Below are 13,289 nucleotides of genomic sequence, written 5' to 3'. Positions count from 1 at the left end.
TCTCACCATTGAAAGACGGACAATGCACGATGACGATCAACAACGTGGCTGACGCATGCAGCCGAGCTTCCGAAGCCTCGTGGTCCGCAGGGTGAGTAGGTTAGTATCAATGTGCATATTGAGTATATACCAGGCGTGCTTCTTTGGTAACCATAGGTGGTTACAAGACGCCACGCTGGGAACAAGAGTCCCCGGCGGATGTAAGGTATGCTTTCTTACAGGAACCCAATCCAACTAAACCACTATACAACACCCTACACTTTCCCCTACCATCAATGCAGCACGCTCCAACAACAGCCATTAGTCCGTCCAAACTTCCTACACCCGCGTATCCTCGAAATCGAACCCCCCGCGCTCAAAGGACAAATCCCCGATTACCGGAGGAGCGCCAAACTTAGTCACCGGCGCTTCCTTCTCCGTCGCCGCCGACTCAGCCTTTAACAACTCCTTACTCCTCTTCCGATCCATGATCCCACCACCACCCACCGGCGTCGTGCTCCTCGCCGGATCCTTGACCGGAATCTGCGGCGGAGTCTGCTGCCGCAACGCCATCGGCCTCCGCGCCACCACCGTCGGGATGACCACATTCGCGTTGGGCGGCAGGTCGATGGGCGTCATGGCGCGGTTGGCGACTTCCTCCGCGTGTGACAGTTTCGGCGACGGCGTCCTTGATGCATGCGCCACGGCGGGCATGTGCGGTGGTTGGGTGTATTCCGCCGCTCCGAACCCAGCACTCGGGTCGTAGACGGTATGTCGTAGCTTGAACGGCGCGGCTTTGGTCGCATCTGTCGCTTCGCCTGGCTTCGTCAACGCCGTCATGTCTGGTGATGCTTTTTCGGATGGACTTGTTGAGCTGGCACCTGTTGGCGAGACGCCTGCTCTTGGGTCGTAGACTGGGTTGCGGATCTTGAATGGAACGGGTTTGTCGTTGTCGATGGGTGTTACGGGTGACCCATCAACGCCGTCCACGGCGCCGTCGGTATTGGGTGGTGTGGTGAATAGGCCATCGGGCTGTGTGCGTAGCTTAAGCTTGGACGTTTTGGACGAATGTCCTTGCTCTTCCGGCGCGATGGGTGACGGCGGAGTTTCATCCGTAGAAGTACTGGGTGGCACTGTGTTCTCAGGCAAGGCCGCCGCAAGAGGTGAAGGGACCGTCATGGGCTTCTTCGCTTTCCGGCCCGGGAATGGTTGCAGCGGCATACCATCCGCCCCGATCTTGCCCAATACAGACGACCTGTTATCGAACACCGCGCCGTGGCTTCGGAAAGAAGGCGCGACAGGTGAAATAGTGGCCGGCTCTTCGACTGGACTTATCTCCTCTTCCGCCTGAGCTATGCGCACGCCAGGGAAGCCTGCCGCGGGCCCATATATCGTCGGCGTGATGGCAGACACGGGCTCCGCCTCCTTCTCCTGTGGCTCAAGCTCATTGGGCATGGCGTGCTCGTTCGCTGGTGTCGGCATTTCCACAGGCGCTATGCTCGACCCTTCGCCATTCATCGACACTTGCGACGACGGCATCCGAGTCTCATTGCTATCCAAGGTGGCAACGCTGGGATTACTGTGACCCGTCTGCTTCAGCTTAAAAGGATATGCGCTGATATTGTTGTGTGGCCGACTTCCGCCTGGCTCGAGATACGTGTTCTGGCTTCCTGGAACTTGCAAACTCTGTGGCGCCAGCGAGCCCGTGGTAGGGATATTGCCGTTCATCGATCTGTCCGTCGGTATTAGCCCGTCGTCGGACATGAAACTGCCTGACCGGATACTAGGTGAGATGCGGGGCCCAGCTTGTCCAGTATCAGTGACTTGTCGGTAAGGGCTCCGCGGCCTCTCCCGCGCAACCTCCCGTTGCGACCGGGCATTAGAGAACACACTCGTAGTACTGGTCCGTCGCTGCTTCCTCAACACCTTCTCCTTCGCCGTTCCGTCTGGGTCTCCGCCTGGTTGGTCACCTCCCGTTAATGCAGTCTCAGCCTTCGCATCCGGTAGCGCCGAAGTCCTCGCTCGCGACTCAGCCTCCTTCTCCATCTTCTCCTCCCGTTCCAGCGTGCTCTCATCGTGGGAGCTACCCCAGCCACTCCACATCGCGAGACCCCAGCTCCGCCCACGCTTCTTCTCCTCCGGCACAATACCCTTCCGCCTTCTACGCACCAGAGCCGTCAGTGGAGGCGACTCGCCAGGGATCTCATCATATCCTAACGCGACCTCTTTGGCGCGCTTCTTCTGCAATTTCTTCTCCTCATTAGCGTACCGAGTGTGATTCTCGGTCTTCTTAGCGAGCCATTTACGGACTGGACCAGGTTTGATGGCACCGATAGTTGCTGGATCCAAGGCGAGACATGCAATCTCGGCCTGTGGCACCATTGGGTAGATGACACCGTGGCGAGTGACCCGCTGCCGGATCATGTGATCCCTGAAGGGCGGAATAGGATCGCCCGCGTGGCCTACGGCACCTACCTCTTTGCCTGGATCGTCAACCGGACTAGCTTTCGTCTTCGTCTTCTTCCGCTTCAGCTTGTTAGCAGAGTCCTTCGTATCCTCGCCGTCATCTTCAGGCCCGGAAGAGATGACGGAGATGGCATCGTCGTCCTGTATATCAATGCCTTTCTGCTGCGCATGCGCCAAGGCCCATGCGCCAAACTGCGCAACGGAACGGTACATGTACTTTGCGGGCCGCGTGAAGGACAGCGTATGCGGCACGTGGCACAGGTCTTCCCACACCTGCAACTGCACGTCTGTGGGCGGATAGCGGTTCAGGATTTCTCGTCTAGGGTCATACTCGTCCAGCACGGCGTCTGCGGGAGGGAAAGCCTTGGGATTTGCGGCTTTGTGCGCAAGGTAGATCTGTTCGTCGCGAACCAGTTCTGCGCCGCCAACTTGTATCAGCATTGGTGGGAGGCCGCCAAGCGAAGGCTGCTGGACCGGTGAGACGAGTGGGTGCGTGAGCAGATCGTTAGGCGCATAGAGCTGGATCTGTTCCTTTATCTCGACAACTTTGCCATCCACTGCAAGAGTCAAGCTTTCACCGAAGCCTGGCAACGGGTTGTCGAGCGAGCTCTTCTTTTTCGGCATCGATTCGGCGTCCTCGTCGTTAGGCCTGTTGTTGATGCTCTTCAGACCAAGCCCTGCCGTTGCCGGTAGCTCCACCGCACCTTCATGTCGCTCATTCCACTTCTCCTTCAGACCTTGTAGCCGCTTGTCCGAGTCTATCGGCGGCGGAGGCCAGGCCATTGATGGTAGATGGTGAAAGCCATGCGGTGGGATGTAATCGCCGGCACCATCTCCGGCGCATGACGGGAACGAATGTGTCAAGTCAACCCACGGACTAAGCAGTACCGTGCCTGCTGGTAACGCACAGCCTTGGTCTCGCAGAACGACCAGCAAGCTCACCACCATTGCAGCTCCGGCAGAGTCGCCCATGATCAGTATCTGCTGAGGTCGGAAGTGTTCGAGCAGATAGAAGTACGTTGCAATGCAGTCCATCAGCCCGCAAGGGAACGGAAACTGCGGTGCCACCCTATACCTCGGTGCGAGCACTCTGGCCTTTAACTTCCGCGCATGCCGCTGCATCTGGTAGCGATGCTCGTCCACTGAGCCAAAGTAATACGCTCCGCCGTGCACATACAGTATGCATCTGTCACACTTCGTCCCTGCCCGCTTGCGCTCATTGAAGTCCTTCTTCATCTCGATCCACTCCGCTTTGAGCGGACTCTCCGGCCGTCGCCATTGCCACCACGTACCGCCACCGACCTTCTCGATGCCATTGGGACCGAGCTGTGACCGTATCACCCTTGCTGCTCGTTCCAGAAACTGCGGCGCGATCTCGTTGTTGTACGTCCGCACCCAGGTTGGTGCGGGCACCCATTGTGAGGTGAACTGTTGTAGGTCCTCGACTGTATGCTTGGAGGAATAGTCCAGAAACTCCCGGATGAGGCGCAGGCCCTCGTGGTAAGATATATGCGCGGTCGGCTTCTGCTTGAGCGGTGCGCGGTTGAGGTAGTGGGAGAAGTATGTTTCTATCACCGAGGGTGTGATTGCTGACACTACGCCGAGTGTGCTGAGAGGCATTCTTTGGTACCTTAATATAATATGCGTCCTTGTGTTGCGTATGCTAAATTATACTTCGCTCTCACGGTAGGCCTACTGTTCTTTCCCTATTACCCTCTGCACCATTCGCGAACTCCTGAAACCTACAACAATATATCCATTAGAAACGATACTCTATCCAGACGACACTGTAGAATGGCTGTCAAAGCGGATATCTAGCGTATGGAAGCTTCATGTTGCCCTCGGGCCACTCGTAAGGGGCTCGAACGAGATGACATCCGAAACCTAGTCACGTCAACAACCCCTGCGAGCAGATCTGGGGTACAGATGGAGTCAAAGCTTCTCAATGAAAGCTTGCGTGCGCGATTGGCTAAAACGCTTCATCAAGCCTCGACCATGTGGCTGAGTTTAGATGGCCTCCTGTTTCACGTACATGTACATTAAACGAGCCGGCGGACTCTGCTGCTACGCATACAGGCTACGACTCTGGACGTCAGCGATTGTTGCAAATATTTCGTAGTCTCTCAGTTGCGCTCGATAATGGTATTTTCAGGTCGGGACAACAGTCCCAGCTGCTCGGGCCCAGATCGAACATGGTAAGCATCTCCCGTGCTGATGTGTCGAGCGCAATGGAACTGCATGCCACAATACTGTCCGGTCTCGGACAGCCGGCAGGCAGAGTAACATGTCTCACAACAACGCGTTGCGACATGGTTGTCAATATTGTATCCTTTTTCTTTAAGGGCGCCTTGCTGCTTGTCTGCCTTTCAAATTGACCGCACGATCTCTATGAAGCTCGTCTTCCAAATGTGGATGAGCTGCTGCTCTTCATACGACTCTCGAAAACGGCAACGGGGATGCTAGTGACCGTGGGTGACAACAATGGAGCCGCGGACAATGCAGGTAACCGAACCAATAAACGAAGAAACATGGTGGCTCAGGCTGCCGAGCGGGCCTGGGATGGTGAACACGCAAGAGTTCACGCCGTGTTTTGCAGCCTTCGATCCAAAGCACCAAACCCCTTAACCATTTGCTTGACTGACTCCATGTATTTACGTGTTATGGTGCAACGACCCACGTGCACCAGCAGCGGCTGACTGGCAGCCGTGCATGTACCCACAGTGGCTTTGGCCGTCCGGTTTCGATGGCGTTTCGCATGCCTACCTGGGTCCATACGAACCGTGATCATATCAACAAACGTCTACCGCTCCGGTAAGCATTGAGCATTACCAAACGCTGAACCTCCTTCGCATTGTGCACTTCTTGCCGGCGTACTCTAGCCCTGAACCCTGGCGACGCAGGCAAGCGGTCAAGCTTCTCAGGAGGTACTGGCAACGTTAGAGCTATTCAATCGCATCTTGCACAATCTATTGCCCAGAGAGCTCGCCACTCTTATGACAGTGTGTCGCCACTCGGAGAAGACGATCTTGTCGTCAGACTTTTGTGCATTCGGACGGCTTCGTTGCAGTCGACGCATTCGATATTCGATTCTGAAATGTATGCGAAAGCTAAAGAGCTTGGCATTGTTACGCTGTCAGCTACAGGGGGGCGTAAGAAGCATGAGGATGGGCAACCGACCGCGCATTTCATGTCATGAGTGCGAGTTGGAATGGCGGGAATGCCTAAATCTGTCTCGCCTCGTTGTATGTCCGCTCGACGACTTGTGAGTGTTTATGGCTTTGGATGAGGACGATGTCAACTTGAGTCCAAAGTCTTCATGATCACGAGTATGGATGGTCAAGGCCGACGGTAGAGTAGGATGTTATGTTGATGTCTTGTTGTACGACGTACCCTTCCTAGCTAGCATCTACTTCGCTATGAGGCTATTACAGAACACCGGTTGAGGTCCGTAGAAGTGCTTCCAAACGACTTCATAAGCACCTGTAGTATCAACGCCTTCTGCTGCACCGCCAACGTCATAGCCATCATGAGTATGACCACAGCTTCCACTCTCTCCTCGATGAGTACAAAGCAGCGTCATCCAATGTTCGCCAAGCACTAGCATCGAGTAGGTTCGTCTTCATTGTGGCAAAACATGTGGCATAATAGACGTGTTGATTTCAGTGTGGTTATAGTAGAGCGGTGCGACGGATGACTTGAAGGTGGGCTCGCCATGCTTGAGTGCACAACAATTAGGACTGACTACGCATCGGTAGTCTGCCCCGTCGGTTGCCGCCACGACTGGATCCTGTTTGTCGCTTAGATTGACTGTCTGAAGTAATGCTGACCAAGCCAGATGGTGTTGGCAACGCCCTCCAGGTCGATGTCGACGTTCGTCCAGTTGGAAGGTGGTGCATGTCCGTTGTCGGCTGTGCTACATGGATCTTGGGACGATACTAGCGTTTGACGAATACGGGATCGAGCCGATCATAAGCTTCGAGACGTTCTCGAGAGTCGATGCGACAGCGTAACAAATTGTTCATAATGTTCTTATAAGAGATCGGATATGGTCGCTTCGAAGGATGGAGTACGGTCGAGGAGACGCAGGCGCCAACCTCCACGACTTGCACGGACCTGAGCAATGGCCAAGCCCATGCCACTGGCAGCGCTATTGTAATGTCAGCTGAGGTGAACGGCCTTTTGATGTTATCCACGGCCGTGAGCGCCATGATAGCATATGGTGACTGGTGCGACGGACGACAGAGAGAAAGTGTGACTCACCCAGTGATTACAACGCTTTGGGTAGTTTTGGTAGACGCTGCCATGGCACACGGCGAGCAACCTTGAGCAGGCGATGGTAGTTGAACGGACCGATCCTGTTGTGCTGTACCGGAAGCGCGAAGCACATCCATGCTGCGCCGAAGGCGCTCACACTTGCGTACACCGCAGCGCCGCGATAAAGCGTCTGGTTCATGTTGACTTGGAGTAGTGTTTGAGTGGTATCGATAACTGAGTAGTTGATCTTAATCGAGCTGTTCGCACGTGCAGGATATGGCGGATATGGCGGGTATGGCAGAGTAGAGAGGGTCAGCCCAGTTGGCAGCTAGCTTCGCAGGAAAAGAAAAGGAAAGAGGAGCAGCAAGGAGGAATGGCAGGCCCTTAACAGTTGCCAGTGTGACCCGCGCCCCATGCCGCGCAATTCACAACCTTCCCCGCTCATATGCGTCTCAGACTGGCACTCAATACTTGTCTGCTTGCAGGCAGTCAGGGTCTGGAGTATCGAAGTAGTGATACGTACCGCAAGGAAGCGGATGTGGTTGGATGCGGTTGGAGGAGGGAGCAGCGCTGATCACTGAAGACGGTTAGCTCGGCGTTCGGACTGGGGTAGCGAAACGTGGAGGAGCTGCGGGGAAGCGGCGCTCGAGCCATATAGATCAGGTGATTGTGCTCCAAGCGGCAAATCATCCAGAAATAGCCGAACCTCTAGTCTTCTTCCACCTGCTATCGAGGCGGAGGAGCTGCAGCCCCACCTCGCAGTTTACCATTTTGCGGCTCTGCGCTCTCCACCAGGAGTTGCCTCTTATTCCCCGAAGACAATGGTCTGGGCCAAAGCCCATCAAGCTTCGGTTAACGTCGCAGACCCCGCCTGTCTGCTGCACTCCTTCGCCTCTCCACATCTGGAGGGTTTGTGCCTGACATGCCTTCTTCTGTCTCTACCTCGGCCATAGCGAGTTTGAGACGCTGCTGTGTCATCTGTTGTTTTACTATCATCTGCAAACGATTTTGAAGGTCGTCTAAATCACATTGTACGGTGTGGTGAAGTACAGAGCATTTCACACATCCCATTGCTGCTGTTATCGTTGGTCTTGCTATCTCATACGTCGTGGGCCACTTAAGCGAAGACTACTCACAGCCGCGATATGATTATTCGGTCTTCACTTCCCGACATTGACATCCCGAAGGTTGACATTCTCACTCACCTATTCCCCGAAGGCAAGCCAGTCTCCGACGAACCAGTCTGGTACGACGCCGCAAACCCACAGCTCCATTTGAGCCCGCGGCAGCTGTTGTCATGGGTGAAACGACTCGCACTCGGCCTCGACAGGCTCGGCGTGCAACAAGGCGATATCGTGATGATCTACACGCCAAACAGTATCTGGGTGCCCGTAGCTTATCTCGGAATCGTTGGCAGCAGCCGAGCGTTCAGCGCTGCTAACCCCATTTATACCGTGCCGGAAGTGACCCATCAGCTGAAGAACACTGGTGCAGTATGCATCCTTGCACATCCTACGATGATCAAGAACGCTGTTGCCGCGGCGAAGGAAGCGTGTCTGCCAAAGGAGCGGATATTTCAGTTCGATGACAAGCCATGTGCGCCTCTAGATGGCGTGAGGGACTGGCGTGAGATGGTTGCCTCTGCAGAAGATGCAGAGTCATATGAATGGAAGAAGCTACGGGGCGAAGAAGCTGTCAATACCGTTGCAACGATCAACTACAGTTCCGGCACAACTGGTCTTCCCAAAGGCGTCTGTGTCTCCCATCACAATTTAATAGCGAACCTTGAGCAGACCATTGCAGTTCGGTGGCCGGATCTCAATGTTAATGCGGGCGAGAGACCGAAGGAGAGATGGGTGGGCTTCCTGCCGCTTTATCACGCATACGGACAGCTTTATGTAAACCTCATGGCGACGAAAACGAACATTCCAGTCTTCGTGATGAAGCAGTTTGTGTATACGGACTTTCTCCAGGTCATCCAAGACCACAAGATCACCCACTTACAAGTCGCTCCACCAATACTGATTATGCTCGAGAAGCGCCCGGAGACGGCGAAGTATGACCTGCGGAGCCTTCAGCATATCCTCTGCGGAGCCGCACCTCTGTCGCGGGAACTGCAGAATCAGATCTCCAAACGGTTCAATGTGACCGTCTGTCAAGGCTGGGGTAAGCATCACTCGGAAAGCGTTTGCTTTGGAATGACATTCGCTAACTGTCATTGTTGCGCTGCAGGTATGACAGAAGTAACCTGCGGCTCGATAATTCAGCGATATCCTTCCGATACCGGGACAGTCGGGGAGTTGCTCCCGAGCACTGAATGCAAGCTTCTCGATGACGACGGCAAGGAAGTCGGTTACGACAGCCCAGGTGAGATGTATATTCGCGCCCCGAACGTCTGTCTGCGATATTTCAAGAACGAGGCGGCGACGAAGGAGAGTCTGACTTCTGATGGTTGGCTGAAGACTGGTGACGTCGCTATTGTCAACAGAGAGGGTTTCTTCTGGATCGTGGACCGGAAGAAGGAGGTACGTCTACCACTCCCGGGTAATGGCGGACGACGCTTGCTAATGTCTGCCCACAGCTCATAAAGGTAAACGCGCTTCAAGTCGCACCAGCGGAACTTGAGGCCGTCCTCCTCGAGCACGACGATATCGCCGACGCTGCCGTGGTGGGTATCACCCTTCACGGCGAAGAATGGCCGAGAGCGTACGTAGCGTTGAAGGAGCACGCGCAAGGCAAGCTCGGCGAGAAAGAGATTCAGCAGTGGATGAAGAGCCGAGTTGCCAAGCATAAGAATCTTGTTGGGGGCGTGGCGTTTGTGGACGAAGTGCCTAAGTTGGCATCTGGAAAGATCCAGAGAAAGGTTATGCGGGAGTGGGCGAAGCGGGATGCTGTGGCGATGGAGGAGCGAGTAGGGTCTGATATTAGGGCGCGGTTGTAGAGTTCTCCAGCATCTTTGGGACTGATCAACCTCTTCCGGTATTCATCGCAATAGAAAATCCGCCGCCCTCGTTGGAGTGCGGGCGCGTTTCCGGAAGGTCAATCGTAGCTGCGAGCAGCGGACAGTGTAGGACCTGAAGTTTAGACTCGGTCATGCAAATGTATGTACGACTTCACTTCGTCAGTGGATGCTACCCAAACCGTTTTCTATGCTTTCTCCATAGTAGCTCGATCTCCCTACGATACACCCTCGCTTCCGTTTCGCTCGCTTGCCTGACCTCATCAATGTAGATGGTGCAGATCGAAGATGGCTGGGTGGTTACGAGCAAGGCACGATCAGCACCAAAGAGAGTTGAGCGGAGAGTGATATGTGGAGTGTGAGACACTTGAGAGAGCCCGTTGCCGTATAAGTTCAAGCACAAGTCTGCCTGGCTGCTGCTATTGTCCGCTCGTCGTCGCAGTCAGCCTGTGTACTGAGAGCTGTGGTGGACAGTTCAGGCATCCTCACAGCTTAGTCCCAGGTGCATCGCGCAGTCCTCCGCGAGCCCGCGCTGTATCACTAGAACAACGGTTACAGCGCAAGGGTGTACAGACCGCCATTGTACTACGAACTGATCAGGGGGCGTTTTCTGTCTCAGTCGCGTACTATCGATCCTCCACGCGCCATCCACTCCGCCATCGCTTGTTTGCCCGACATCCCAATGAAAGCCGACCCGTTAGCGTCGTCCGTATACAGCGTTGTCCGTACTGCGCCCGTCTCTCGTAGCAGCTCCCATCCAGTGATCTCCGCATTAGCATTGGCGTGAAGGGAGCCGATATAGATTGCGGTCTCGTAGTCAGCATGCGCTTCAGGGCAGTGATCATTGTGCGCTGCACTGTCTTTGGAGATGGAACGGAGGAGGTCGCCCACCCGTATGCCATTCTCCGCAGTCACCTGCAGCGCCCAGCCCCCTCTCAAATGCCAGTATGAGCAATACCTACGAAGGCGGATCTGATTCACTCTCGGCTGGAAGGCCTGCATCTGCACCCAGTCTACGTCTGGTAGTAGACCGTCTTTGAGGTGCGCAAACTCCTTCTTGTGGGCGGCGGAACTGGCTACAGTAGATGCCCGTGGCCCGAGTGGGAGAGTTTCGGTAACAATGCCGGCTCGAATAAGCAATGGGTTCAAGATGGGGGCGCGGAGGGGATGCATAACATGGCCTGAGGCGGCCCGCCACTGTCGTGCAGCTTTGGCTCGCCCATTTGCAATTGGAGGATGGTCCAAGAGCACGTGTTGCGCGAAGGTTTCTTCATCCAGCACGTCGAAGCGTAGTACTCTGCGTATTGTACGCGATCGCCCAGTCACTGCCCGCCATTCTGTGCAGACAGCTTGCGAGTGAAGGATGTCGTATAGTGGCAGATGGAGCAGGATGTTCTCGAGTAGCTCGTATGTTTGGAGGACCTTGTCGCAGGCCGCCATGATGAGCCGGAGTTGTAGTTCCTGGTTCCTGCTATTAACCGGCCGGTGATGTGAGTTGGTGCTTCGGTGAGGAATTTTGCGAATACTTGAGGCTGGCGTACGTACCAGTCAAGTCATTGTCAAACGGACGAACGGCGTGAATATGTCGAATACGGAAGGCGCGCAAGTGGGCCAAGGCAGGTACGACTCTCTCACTCACGCCCACTCGCACCGACCGCCGACCCTTCGGAATACTGAACCAGAGAGCGACAAGGAGCATCATGTGCCATCGCCCTCTCCATTCTCACCATCATCCTCATCGTCTTCATCTAATAAGTCACCGCCTCCCTGGCTCGGCAAACGCGCAGGGAACCAGCCATAGGTGCCAAAGTCAACAGTTCGCTCGCCTAAATTACCGCGGCCGACTTCCACGCCTTCCTGGACGAGCGCTGCTTCTTGTCTTGCGGTGCCACTACCTCTGCATTGTCATATCAGAGGTGTATTCGTAACCGCGAACCTGCATTGATTCCGAGCCTACCTCGGACTGATAGTCCCTTTAGCATTGACCACACGCTGCCACGGAACGGTGTCACCGTTGTAGCGAGCATCAGGCTGGTCACTTGCGGACGGGAGGTGCTTGAGACAGACGCCCACTTGCCGCGGTCGTTCAGGGTAGCCCAACAATAGTGCTATATGTCCGTATGAAGTGACTCTGCCGGGCGGTATTCCCTGCACTGCACGGTACACGGCGGAGAACCACGCCTTTGCCTCGTCCGAGCGCCGCAAGGCCGCCTTATCCACTGGCATGTCTGCTGTACGCCTCGAGCTGTGAGTGCTGAGTGCATTCGCATTACGCGGTCAATGTTGCGGTTGCTCTTAGCTCGCGAGATTGAGTCACTAGGGTGCATAAAGCGTGTCATTAGCGCGTCGCGGGCACTTCCGCATCACATGACGCTATGTTCCAGGTCAAGGTCCACAACTTCATCCCATGTTTTACTATTCAATTACGCCAACATGCCTCTCGCCGACTACCTCGCCAGCAGATACCTCTCGACAGATCAAAAGTCATCCAAAAAGCGCAAACGGAAAGACGTAAGCAACGGCCTAACAATAGCTGAAGACGATCCCAACGACTGGACCAAACCCAAAGGCGAGAACGACGAGGATGACGACGCCCCAATACTCATAAACGGCACCCTTGCCAGCGGTCTGAACAAACCGACCAAGAAATCGAAATGGCTTAAAGTCGGCACCGCCGCACCTACGAACGCCGAACAAGCAGCCGCCGATGCCATTCTCGCAGACGCACGAGCAGACTCCGCGAAACGTGCGGCCCAGGACGAAGATGCACCTGCGATTGTAGGAGAGGATGGCGAGGAGTACGATGGCCCGACCATGGCGTCAGGCGCCTCGGCCGGCTTGCAGACGGCGGAGCAAGTGACTGCGGCGCTGAGGCGGAAGGAGAAAGCTGAGCGCAAACGGATGAAGGAGGAAGGGTTGGATCCGGATGGCAAAGCAAAGGAGACCATCTACCGTGATGCGAGCGGGCGGATTATCAATGTTGCTATGAAGCGGGCGGAGTTGCGGGTGAAGGCTGAGGAAGAGGAGCGGAAGAAGGCGGAGGAACTTGAGAGTCGGAAGGGCGATGTGCAACGGAGGGAGAAGGAGGAGAGGAAGAGGGAGTTGGAAGATGCGAAGGTGATGGGTGTGGCGAGGTATGCGGATGATGCTAAGTTGAATGATGAGCTGAAGGAGCGGGAGAGGTGGAATGATCCTATGGCGCGGTTGATTGAGAGTAAGAAGAGTAGTAAGACTGGTGGTAGTGGTGGGAAGAGCAAGGGAGGGGGTAAGACGTACCAGGGCGCTTTCGAGCCGAATCGGTATGGCGTTCGTCCCGGGTGGAGGTGGGATGGTGTGGATCGCGGGAATGGGTTTGAGAGGAAGTGGTTTGCTGCGAGGAATAAGCGGAAGGATCGGGAGGAGTTGGAGTATCATTGGCAGATGGATGAGTAATGAATGAATGAGCGACGACATGGGCAGGCATTTAGCATCATAATGGTCAAGGTAGGTCTTTTCAAAGGCATGGTCTACGGCGGCATACATCTGTCAGCCCTGTTAGCACATTATAAATCTCCCGACCCAGTAGGAAGTTGACGTTTACTACACGCTTCCCAAAGCACAATTCGTGGTCATGGGATGTTATCGACCCCCC

The 13,289-nt window shown here is 55.2% G+C and overlaps 6 protein-coding genes across 6 annotated transcripts; 2 read left to right on the top strand and 4 right to left on the bottom strand.

The window, feature by feature from the left end:
- Positions 1–75: 75 nt before the first annotated feature.
- Positions 76–4,325, bottom strand: BAUCODRAFT_255325 (uncharacterized protein). The gene is made up of 2 exons (XM_007681832.1): positions 4,192–4,325; positions 76–4,140 (listed from the first exon to the last, which is right to left on the bottom strand). Exon 2 carries the CDS (start codon positions 4,063–4,065, stop codon positions 319–321), a length of 3,747 nt encoding a protein of 1,248 aa, XP_007680022.1. The 5' UTR covers positions 4,066–4,140; positions 4,192–4,325; the 3' UTR covers positions 76–318.
- Positions 4,326–6,261: 1,936 nt separating this feature from the next.
- Positions 6,262–6,974, bottom strand: BAUCODRAFT_255306 (uncharacterized protein). Its single transcript, XM_007681831.1, has 2 exons — positions 6,706–6,974; positions 6,262–6,592 (listed from the first exon to the last, which is right to left on the bottom strand). Exons 1-2 carry the CDS (start codon positions 6,834–6,836, stop codon positions 6,475–6,477), a joined length of 249 nt encoding a protein of 82 aa, XP_007680021.1. The 5' UTR covers positions 6,837–6,974; the 3' UTR covers positions 6,262–6,474.
- Positions 6,975–7,841: 867 nt separating this feature from the next.
- On the top strand, positions 7,842–9,640 carry BAUCODRAFT_77563 (uncharacterized protein; the record flags this gene model as incomplete). Its single annotated transcript, XM_007681789.1, has 3 exons — positions 7,842–8,865; positions 8,932–9,170; positions 9,281–9,640. Coding segments are annotated over 3 exons (1,623 nt in total), but the record flags the coding sequence as incomplete, so codon positions are not given.
- A 281-nt stretch (positions 9,641–9,921) lies between these two features.
- BAUCODRAFT_255288 (uncharacterized protein) lies at positions 9,922–11,264 on the bottom strand. The gene is made up of 3 exons (XM_007681830.1): positions 11,204–11,264; positions 10,148–11,129; positions 9,922–10,077 (listed from the first exon to the last, which is right to left on the bottom strand). Exon 2 carries the CDS (start codon positions 11,096–11,098, stop codon positions 10,274–10,276), a length of 825 nt encoding a protein of 274 aa, XP_007680020.1. The 5' UTR covers positions 11,099–11,129; positions 11,204–11,264; the 3' UTR covers positions 9,922–10,077; positions 10,148–10,273.
- Positions 11,265–11,356: 92 nt separating this feature from the next.
- Positions 11,357–11,884, bottom strand: BAUCODRAFT_76630 (uncharacterized protein; the record flags this gene model as incomplete). The annotated part of the gene is made up of 2 exons (XM_007681724.1): positions 11,357–11,555; positions 11,616–11,884. 2 exons carry the CDS (start codon positions 11,882–11,884, stop codon positions 11,357–11,359), a joined length of 468 nt encoding a protein of 155 aa, XP_007679914.1.
- A 169-nt stretch (positions 11,885–12,053) lies between these two features.
- BAUCODRAFT_255016 (uncharacterized protein) lies at positions 12,054–13,221 on the top strand. The gene has a single exon (XM_007681829.1). The coding sequence runs from the start codon at positions 12,092–12,094 to the stop codon at positions 13,088–13,090; it is 999 nt and encodes a 332-aa protein (XP_007680019.1). The 5' UTR covers positions 12,054–12,091; the 3' UTR covers positions 13,091–13,221.
- The last annotated feature ends 68 nt before the right edge of the window (positions 13,222–13,289 follow it).

Source organism: Baudoinia panamericana (assembly GCF_000338955.1).
Source record: "Baudoinia panamericana UAMH 10762 unplaced genomic scaffold BAUCOscaffold_12, whole genome shotgun sequence".
NCBI classification, from domain to species: Eukaryota; Fungi; Ascomycota; class Dothideomycetes; order Mycosphaerellales; family Teratosphaeriaceae; genus Baudoinia; species Baudoinia panamericana.
This window is presented reverse-complemented; position numbering and strand designations above follow the sequence as displayed.